At 35.5% G+C, this 11,437-nt stretch overlaps 1 protein-coding gene across 1 annotated transcript; it reads left to right on the forward strand.

The window, feature by feature from the left end:
• The first annotated feature begins 6,631 nt into the window (after positions 1-6,631).
• Positions 6,632-11,083, forward strand: LOC144448286 (cdc42 homolog). The gene is made up of 3 exons (XM_078138477.1): positions 6,632-7,240; positions 7,954-8,012; positions 9,309-11,083. The coding sequence occupies exons 1-3, from the start codon at positions 7,039-7,041 to the stop codon at positions 9,768-9,770; spliced, it is 723 nt and encodes a 240-aa protein (XP_077994603.1). The 5' UTR covers positions 6,632-7,038; the 3' UTR covers positions 9,771-11,083.
• Positions 11,084-11,437: the final 354 nt, after the last annotated feature.

Consider the following 11,437-nt stretch of genomic DNA (forward strand, 5'->3'; position numbering starts at 1 on the left):
ATGTTAGGCAAACCAAGTGAATGTAGTAGTAGTAGTAGTAGTAGTAGTAGTAGTAGTAGTAGTAGTAGTAGTAGTAGCACAGTAGTAGCAGTAGTAGTAGTAGTAGAGCAGTAGTAGTAGTAGTAGTAGTAGTAGCACAGTAGTAGCAGTAGTAGTAGTAGTAGAGCAGTAGTAGTAGTAGTAGTAGTAGCACAGTACTAGTAGTAGTAGCAGTAGTAGCAGAGCAGTAGCAGCAGCAGCAGCAGTAGTAGTAGTAGTAGTACTAGTAGTACTAGTAGTAGTAGTAGTAGCAGCAGCAGCAGCAGCAGTAGTAGTAGTAGTAGTAGCAGTAAAATTTATTTAAAAACAGGGTAGCCAAGAAACAACAAAAGCTGATTTCCATCTGCACCCTGTAACCACTCATTAGTACATTACATACCATACAAAAAGAAAGTACAAACAGTGCAGAAGCAAAGCAAGACAAGAAAATGATATTATAACCTAATATTTGGGTGCACCTGAAACATTGCTACTGACATCATGATTGTAGAGAAACTTACTATTAAATGCCGTGGAAAGATATTACATTCACACATCAACATAACTACCATGATACTATATAAAGTTTATATAAGTGTGTATTGACTATATAAAAAGTGTGTGTCAAGTTAGCCCATGTCCCTTACATTGTAAAAATCTACAATACTCTAAGAAGTTATTTATTTATTTTAAACAAGCGCAGCCTCAAATTTATGCTGTACTTTTCTACAGCAACAATAACAACACACTGTGACTGCCATGCATAGACAACAATGGCAAATTAACACTGTTTCAAAACATTATGTAAAACGTGTATATACATGCTGTGTTATGACTAAGTGCGTAAATGGTTACACCCAAAACCTTCCCACTGTATCTTCCCATTGAACATAGAAACTGAGAGTAAATGCCCTATATTCTATATTTTTCTCTCATTTCTTAGTCTAGAGGTATATTTGTACATGTATTTATAACTTACCAGTGTACTTTAACATGGAGAGTATAATATTAATGATTTTAGTTTGATTTTGTTAATTTCAACAACAGAAAACTCAATTGCTTAGAACTGATGTAGAAAAAAATTTATATTTGAAACCTTATGACTACATAAAGCTATCTGCCAAATTGCCAAATAATATATAAGTTATCTCAAGACATTTTATTCTTCCTTATGCTTTAGATGAGCATTCAATTTAAAGTATCAAAATCCCATGCTCCTGTGGTGTTCTTGGACCAACCGACACTTCTTTAAGGTGGGGAAGAAATATAAAAAATAACTAAAAAGGAGGCTGAATGTCGTAGTGTTTGGTTTGGAATGATAATTAAGTTATAGTTCATGAATCTAAGCAGTGGTGTGATTGTAATGATTACATGAAAAAGATGATGATCATGAAGATTTGTAGTGCAAAAGCAATTGTTTTGAAGTGCAGATAGAACATTTGATTTTTTTTTAGTATATTATAATAATTCTTATACTATGTGGATATTTTAATTGTATAAAATTGTTATTTCATGTACATTATTATTGTACTGTAATTGGAAAATGTGATGTCATCGGTGTCAGCACTATGAAAGTAGCACTAAAATGACCTTAGTCTTTGGCTAGTTTTGCACACTAACAGGCTTTTCAAGACTTTGAATTGAATTAAATTGAAAATGTGACATGCAAAATGGCATTGAACAGCAATTGTCATCCTGTTAAACAGCTAAAGGGCACAGTCCAACTTTATTATCTTTGGTGGTTATGTTCGTTTAAAGGAACAGAATCTGTGACTTTATGGTGTGGTTAGTTTTGTTTACAGGGGCACAGTCTGTGACTCTATGGTCTTTGATGATTACTTTTTGTTTCACATAGAAATATATTTGTATTATGCCAAGTGCTAATGTATATTGAATCATGTGTAACAACTGATAGAACTGTCACTCAAAATTCAGATGTGCCATGAAATTGACACAATGACATGATTATTTGGGTATCAATAAATAAAAAGACACCACAATCCTCTTTGTACAAATGTAGCCACCTGTATTATACTGCCTCAACTCAGACTTAGAGACAATCACATGATGTCACACAAAAGCTCAATAAACTAACTTAATTTGTGGGAAGGGGTCTGGCATCAATGCAATTGCTGAAGTTCATTTTTGCAATTCTAACAAAATTTTGAAAACTTTCACACAAACAATTATAACAGGTTCTGTATTTACTACTGAGGTGTTGATTAAAATTGACTACAACTGGAATATAGTGCTTGGTTTCTGATTAATATTTTACATGTAATGTGTTTTATAGTATACAATGATTTACATTGTATCGATTGTAGTAGCGTGACCAGTACAATGTTCACCATGGTTTGCATCATATAGAAATGTATTGCTGTCACCCTGTAAATGTTTGTTTAGGGAGGGTTTTTTTTGGCCTAAACAAATAGAGTGCATTTATTGAGCTCTTGTGACATTGTGCAATTGTCCTTTACTCCTATAAAGTAAGTTTTAATGTGCATTGTGTACTGTAGTTTCATTTTGAACACAGACGCTAGTTGAAAATGGGACAAGGTTGTAATTGCATGAAAGATATCTACTGCCTTGTCCACAAAGGGTGCCAAAAGTGGAAGAGTGAACATTTTTCAAAGCCTGGTAAATTTTCCATCGCATGAATCTCTCTTTTTGTGTGTGGAAAGGTATATTTTATGAGAGGAAATTGTTCCCTGTGGAAATGAATGTTATATAGATGTAAGTCCTCTATGTCAGTTCCATGTTGAAATGAACAATGACTAGAAGTAATTGTTAACCAATCAGGTGGATCTTTGTATCTCTAAAACACCTGTTCTGGTACAGTGCAGATTATTGGTTATTTTGTAATGAAAGTCTGTTTATGCAATTCAAACTAGATATATATGATATATATATACAACACAGTGTCGATTTTCCTGTGCTATGTGCCTATTTATGATAGTGTATCCTCAGCAATGTAAACATTAAATAATTGGACATTTTTTATTTTAAAAAGTATTGACCAAATTTGACCCTGATCACAGCTTTTCTATGATCTAGCAATAACAGATTTTAATTCATGATATTTGACCTTATGACCCCTTGGAAATGCATATTTTAGCCAGAAAGATGGTGAAAAGGTGATGCTTGTAATGATAGCAGCAAATATCCCTACCAATGTTTGCAAAATTTTGTGAAAAACTGAATGTGAATGAGTAAAATACAAGGAATTTTAGGTTTGTTCATTTGATTTGAAGTGATATTGTAGTAAAAATAAATAAAACAAAGAGAAACCCCCTTTGTTTCAGTTTCATTACTGTAATGCTAGACCTGTACCAAAAGGCATATATCTAGACATACATGAAAAGTCAAACAAATCTCCAAGATTTATTTGTTATACATTGTATCGTCTATGGTGTGTTTGTTTGTCTGTTTGATGGAAAGCAAGTATTAGGTTATTTATACACACGCGGTAAGGTACATCGACTGCTCATCAAATGCTTGCTAGTAATACCACCCATTGTGTATATACACATGGAATATCACACGTATTTTATCACGGAAGCTGAACAGTATCAAGATAAGGAGTGATTGAAGTTGAAACATGTGCAACCAGAACCCATAGCTCTGCCAGAACCTTGAGACGTACACGGCACAGACATTGGAGAGTTGGTGTTCTAATATACTAATACAAAATATATAACACACAGTGTTAGACTCTATCAATTTTCAATATTACAATTCATGCGTGCAGGATTCATGTGTGATATTGGGTGATGCTATTTTTTGTATATTTAAATAAACGGCTTTCAAATTTAAACTAATAATGAATAACATGGGATAGGTTCCTTATTTGAAGTTCAAGATGTCGTTGTGTGTGGTCTTTTTTTCCTGACTAGCAGCGTCAATTAAGGTTAACCCGAGTTCAACCATACCAAGCAGCCAGATACCTCGAGGGGTAATCTGTGCTCGTCTGATGCTTTACATGGGTGGTAGCGATTTAGTTATTGTAGTCGTAAAACCGAATTGTTGATCTATGAAAATGTAGTCCATAAACATTTGTCATATATCATAGTTGTTACCATGGTTACTATCAGCGGTATATTCTGCGCAATGTACCACGGGACAATTAAGCATTCGGCCGTGAGTAGCTAGTAGATGTAACAGCGAAGTTTATATAAAGCACTTGGACAATTCAGACATTTCAAGTATGATTTTTTTAGTTTGTGAGTGTGTAAATCGAACAAAGATAAGATCTATGGATTCAATAAGCAGGTTCATACAATTCTGGAGTTCACTCAATCATAGACAGAGTAATTATTCTTTATAATCCAGACTGGCAGACATCAAGTGTTGTTATTACTTTGGAAGATTTCCAAAACAAAATGCACCATAAAAGCAGATAAAGTTCAAAACACAAGGAATTCGAAATCACAAATGTGGAAATGCTACTTAAACCTAGGCTGGTAAACATCACCAAGTCCAGTTGGTATTTCTAGTGATTTTTTTTTATACATATACATATACATATACATACTTCAAACGACTAAGATGGCTTCCTATTGTACAACTAGTTTCTAAGCAACTAAAAATTATAATTGTAATCATTTCAGTCTAACTAGCAAGTCACACAAAAATCAAGTTAGTTCTCCATTCTCCAACTTTCTGTACTCGGAGTCAACATCCATTCCGTATATCTGGTGTAAAATTCTTTAACAGTCAACCCCTGGGTATCCATAACAGTCAACCCCCAGGTATATATAATGATAAAACTTGCATAATTATATAATACAGTGTACCATATTATCTAAATGTTTAAATTTATATCTGAATTAGAAGAAAGCGGGTTAATATTTCTGTTTTTGTTTTAATTTTAGTTTAATTCCTTTGTAGTCTTCTCAGCTTTTGTCTGTCATTATAATTTGTTTGTCATGTGTTATACCACAGACAAGTTTGTCTGTGGTTATACTTCGGCAACGAGGAGCCAAAATCTGCAGAGTTACTGACAGGCGGCGATTGACCAATCAGTTTATGAGGAAAGCGATATCCGTCAGTCGAGTCAATCGAGTGTATATGTACACTGAGAGCAGTTTCATTTAGTGTCATATTTTAGTTTTCATGCCATTTTTGATGCAGGAGATTTCTCGAATGGCATATGTCGGGACAATGATATAACTCCATAATATTAGTACCCGGTATTAGTATTAGAGATCGGAAAATATTCTCCATTTACATTGATGCCACGTGGTGGCGCCCTTGTCTGCGTAAACGCGATGGTGGGGACGGGGAATTCACACCGGTTTGTGTCCCAGACTTCGAATTTAGAAGACGGCATGTATTTACAGATTTAAACGTAACAGCTATTTTTTATATTTATAAATAAATATAAAAAAGTTTAACATTGATAAATTTAATTATCCATTTTGGTCTAATGTTGCTGAAGTTGAAAGGATATCTGTACAGTAACTGTTCACATGTAAAACCCAATTTGAGGAATTCTTCTCTGCAAGAGTCTATACACCGTATAAACCTTCTGAACTGTTAGATCGAAATATTGGTGGAAACAATTCTGCTAAAACGTTAATTTATGAACTTGAAAGCATAAATATTAAAGTTATAGGCCAACTAAAAGCAAAGTAACGAACGTCCATGCCCTTGGAATCTATGAAATGGATAAATTGTGTTGATCTCATTGTAAGCTTGTCAACTCACCTCGTCTATCCCACGGTGTAAAATTGATGTACTCGATCCCAATGAAAATTAATCATAGATAAATAAATGGATGGATGGATGGATGGATGGATGGATGGATGGATGGATGGATGGATGGATAGATGAGTGGATGAATAGATGGATAGATAGATAGATGGATGGATGGATGGATGGATGGATAAATACATAAATAATCGTACATTTCAAAATATTTTGATTTAGCTTATATGAAAAGTACACCTAAATACTAGTATTCTTTTGTTTTTTATTATATCAGACAAATTTATTGAGCGTATATTGAAATTTGGGGCACCAGAAAGATATAGTATCAGAGAAAAATAACTCGTATGCTAACTTTAGAATCAAGAGTTCTTCTTTTTATATATATTTAAAATGTTCACAGGCACTAGTATGGCAAACTAGTCTTTGCACAAAGACGTGATTCAACGTGATTAATTCGCGAATGGCTAATAATATAACAGGGCTATTGAAGGTGTCACACGATTTATTGGTAAATATACGCATGGTTAATCATGTTTACAGTACAATAGTCAACGATAATACTAGGGTGGCGTTGTCTGTCACAGATCATCATAAGCAGAAGTCTCACATACATTCAAGAACGCCATGACCAAAAATAACTACCAATAAGCATTGTTGGAGCATACCATTATGGACAGGTTGTTAATCCCCACTTTCATTAGTACGATTTGACCCATTTCAAAACAATAAGGGTAATGTTCAAGACAAATGTTAAATGATTCTTCATTTCATTCGGCATTTTTGACTGAAGAAAGCTGTAATTGTTACCTAGGATGAAATATTAAGGTTGAAAAATTGGAGAATTTTTGACTACTAACAACCCCTCTCATAATGGTATATTCCATGCCGGCAGTTCTCGGTGCAGAACGTCGATATCGATAACGAGCTTGTGGAACGAACTGTGGTATGGAGCATGTGATGTTACCATACATTTCGGTGAGATTTTACAATTTTTCGTCGCAGATAGCTCGAATTTTCAATCCACTACAACCTTGACATTATTGAAACCAGCGTAAAAGATTTGGAGCCATTTCAACGTCTCAAAGATACATTTGCGCACATTACAAGATTGTCGCGACTGGAGTCCGAGTGTTGCCGTTCGTGTACAGTTGCAACGTTGATGACCTGGGTTGGTATCCGATTTGATTATCTTTCACACTATCACCAGAGAACTGGCTGTCGGCCTTGTAATCTTCGTACCAGCTATATCGTCATCACCTCATAATTCTTTCGTCAAGTCTGGAGTCGACAAGTGCAGTGAACAGTTTTACAATGCCGCCTTATGTACAGTCAACTGGTCCTACGACCAGTCTAATCTTTCCTAATCGGACTGATGCCAATGAGCATTATGATCAGAAGGTAAAATGCGTGTTGGTTGGCGATGGAGCAGTGGGTAAAACGAGTTTGATTGTCAGCTACACAACGAATGGCTATCCCACAGAATATGTACCAACAGCATATGATAACTACGCAGGTGAATTATTTTCTTACGTTTTGATGTATGATTGCACTGGCAGGGGTAGGAAGTCAATTTAAATATGTAACCGTTAACGTCATAATTTATTTACCGATACTCTTTTTTCTTTCATGTTTGTATACGATTTTGAATATTTTTAATGTGATTTTAGAAAAGTAAAGCGTGCCAGCCAAGAAACATGGGACTTGCAGTTCTAAATTGTACATAGTCGCGATATTTTTGGTCGAGTATGAAATTGTGTTATTTCAATCGCATATATGATTATATCTGATCATTGCACATGTCATATCACAAAACGTTGGTATATCTCGATTTGGGTGGCGTGACTCACTGCAGTCCTGGCTTGACACAGTTAGATTGTCTGCTGAGATCCCTTTGATAACGATTGGTGTGCAAGTTCGAGCCTAGGACAAGGCCCGTGATGCCTCTTGAATATTTAGGAGCAGATCATTGTATATTGACCACATACAAAATAAAGCATTTGTGTCGGGTTTCTGTCAGCAATTCTATACGCCATTCTCTAAACTGTTTGTACTTTTTGCCTGTAAACATTATGTAAGGCCACACAACAATCGCTGCTTCTTATTAACCTACGGCTATTTTTAGGTTGATTGTAGCTTCTTTAATTTTTCATTGGTTATTGTGGAGATGTGGACACCTCAAACAATGCAGTGACTAATGTTTTACCCATTTGTTGGTTTATTTTACAGTTGTTGTAACAGTTGATAACAAACCGGTTCAATTGCAGCTGTGTGACACAGCAGGCCAGGTAAACAAAATATATCTTTTCATACCATAAATCATAAACATGTTTGCTACATTTGGGAAGTTACTACTTCCAAGAATATGTTACCTTTTATGCTATTGTCCGGGGATATTACACAACTGCTCTTTCCCCTTGATTTTATTTGGCCTCAAGGACAAAATATCAAAGGAATTTTACTGTCAATTTTCAGGAATTGAAAATATTAATCCAGACATCGGAAAATACCTGTCTGTATGTATGTATGTGTCGTATTTAGCTGATTGCACTCTAATGCACATTGCTTTGCGCATGGGTTACCGCTGGTTTTTTTTTCGCTAGTGTTCTGCAGGGTTTGTTTGCTTGGTTTCCAGTGTGAAACTCCATCCTGTGGTTAGTCTTGTTAATGACATCATTATAGAACTTCCTATACATACATGTACTGCCCTTTTGACATGTTGTGGTTGCCATAATCGGCCATAACTTGTAAGATGATCAGAGGTAGTCCTGCTTGCACACAGAGTGTGGGTTGATTTTGACAATGTGGGAAGGAGAGGGACATTGTTAGAATCTAGTCCTGACCTCCTTCTGCAAGCAGGACTAGCAGCTCCATATATCTGCAGCTAGGGATGTGTAAACCATGGGGTTATTTGAAAGAATTTGCATACTGTAGGGCTTCAGTTATATACCTACATAACTTCACACCTAGATAGAGTTGTTCAGCAAAACCAATATAGAGGGCCAAAAAGCAAACACTTCAAAATTGACCTGACCATGGACTTCTAGTACAGTATCAATACTATCATATCAAAATCTACACTTGCTGGCAGGATTATATGTAAAAATAGCTCAGCAAATATAATTAGAGTACAAATCAGGCTGTTACTATAGTGTTAGGGAGCTCATTTTGAGGGTATTGTGTGGAAGTGATAAATTTTAAAAGGGGGCAGGGTGTGAATGGTGGTGTTGGGTTCAAAAGCTGTGAGTGTATTTGGAACATGTTTTCATGTTTTGACTTAGTGGTGGCCATCTCCTGCTACTTTGGTATGTTCAGTGTAAATGTTGGAGTGTAACCTGAGGGGGAAGCTTTCAACTGATGACATCAGCAGACATGGTTGAGGTCACACTCTTTCTAGTTCATGACAACGTCGTCAATGGAACTGCTTCAAATTCATGCAATAGTTGTAAAGTATTAATCACAGTGGGTGTTACCAGTCATGATGGTGTATGCGTTTTTGTTCTGTTGATGTTGTGTTTCAACATACTTGATTTTTGAACAGTCAATAACAAACATGTTCCACATGTGTTTTCTTTGTGATGCAGGATGATTTTGATTCACTGCGACCCCTCTGCTACCCACAGACAGATGTCTTCTTGTTGTGCTTCAGTGTTGTGACACCAACATCATTTCATAATGTCTTGGATAAGTGGGTACCTGAGATAAGGAAGCATAATAAAAAGACTCCCATCCTTCTAGTTGGCACACAGTGTGATCTCCGAAATGACGTCAAAGTACTTATAGACTTGGCTAAGTTCCATGAAAGGCCAGTGACAGAAGAGGAAGCGAAAAGCTTGGCAGAGAGAATACATGCAATTGGATACATTGAGTGCTCAGCACTGACGCAAAAGAACTTGAAGGATGTGTTTGACACAGTCATTGTTACAGCTTTGAAGCGCCAAGCATTGAAACAGGAGAAGAAGAAATCCAAGAAAATGAAAAAGTACAGAGTTAGTGACACTGAGCAAGTGAAAAAGGGATGGAAGAAGCTGTGTTGTTTTGTGTGAAAGTAAGCAGTGCCATAATTAAGAAGCTCATAGAAACTGTCAAATGAGAAAGGATGCCTCAGCTTATGGAAAATATGGACAGGCAGACACTTGTGAGTGTTCTAGAGAGTCCACAAGCTCAACCATTGCAATATGAGACTTGTTTGCTGTTATAAAATACACTGCACAATTTGAACAATGGTAATCAATAGAGGCTTTAATACTAGCCATTGGAGAACATTCAACAGTGTATGGTACAGGCAGCCTGCAAGTCTCGCTTTTCGATTCATTTTATTGACCCATTGTGGTGAAGGGCATTTGTGTAAGTATACAATGGGAGCAATATGCTTTGAGGTCACAATTGTCAACTTAAACAGACAGACTGTCATTTACATATTTTATGCTTTTGCGCTATTGCGCATGATTTCATGATGTATAAATTTCTGCTTATCCAGTCAAAAAAAATATTACATATCTCGATTATCTTTCCATGTGACATGAAAAAATACATATTTAAAAAAAAAAGCTAAAAAAAATAGCCATTGAAAATCAATTTAAAAATGTAATTCATAAACATTAATTTGCAAATTTTCAGTAGTTGGTAAATGAATTGATAGGAGAGTGCAGGTCTTTTAAAAAGTCTTAATTTATGAATGATATAGGCAAGCCAGCTATTTCTGTGCCATTTTATTCCATTTTAAGAAACACATCTGTTACATGTTTCATTTTTGTGTTTTCAAATTGGCTGCCATTGCTAACGATTTGTTATAGTACATTAAGAAAATCCCACTTCATGTTGTATTCTATTATTACAGAATGTTTGACATTCCCTTGTAAAATATTGATACTCTATTTATTTTTAATGGGAGAGATTCTTTACATGTATTGTCAGACGTCCTTGTATTGTTGTTTATTGACAAACTGACCAACCCTGCAAGCCCTAATTGTGAATAATTCAAGAAAACATTGATTTCAAGTAGAACAGGTGAGAGGCATACATTCTCAGATCAATTAGGTGATGGTGGCATGCCAGCTTGGTTGTCTTTATCTGAACAGTTATCTTATTGTAGTTACAAGATTAAGGAGAAAGAGATCAAAGACTTTCCGTGTCACTTGATTGCGTGGAAAACTAAGATGATATGCAAGTGTATAAGCTGAGTACCATTGAACATAATGATTTCTGCAGGATTAATGAATGTTTAAAGCTAGGGTTAGTTACATTACATCACACCAGCATGAGTGTAGCCATTGACAAAACTATTTCAGTGGTCAGTTTGAATCACTCTCTTCTTTGTCTCTGTATGAACCATTCAGATAACCGATTAAATTGTTTTTCAAGACATCGCCTTTCAAGTGGCAGTTATTTGTGTTTTGTTTAACATATAAATGATGTCCATGTAGGAAGTATTAAGCATTAACAGAGAACTTCTTCCACACCCACTTTCTAAACTGCTTATCTGTATGTAATATGCTTTGTCTTTTTTTCCTATTTGTTTACATTCCAAGTTTAGCTATTCTTTTTGGTTCATCATGCATCAACATACATCTGTTTTTGAAATATCATCATAGAATTTGCCCATTGAATTTTTTTCTACTGGAATGTTAGCTATGGAGTTAGTAGTAGCACGGAGGAAAAAAAAGAACCCAACTATATAGCTGATTGGCTGTAGATGTTTCCAGGGGCAATG

Source organism: Glandiceps talaboti, chromosome 2 (assembly GCF_964340395.1).
Source record: "Glandiceps talaboti chromosome 2, keGlaTala1.1, whole genome shotgun sequence".
NCBI classification, from domain to species: Eukaryota; Metazoa; Hemichordata; class Enteropneusta; family Spengelidae; genus Glandiceps; species Glandiceps talaboti.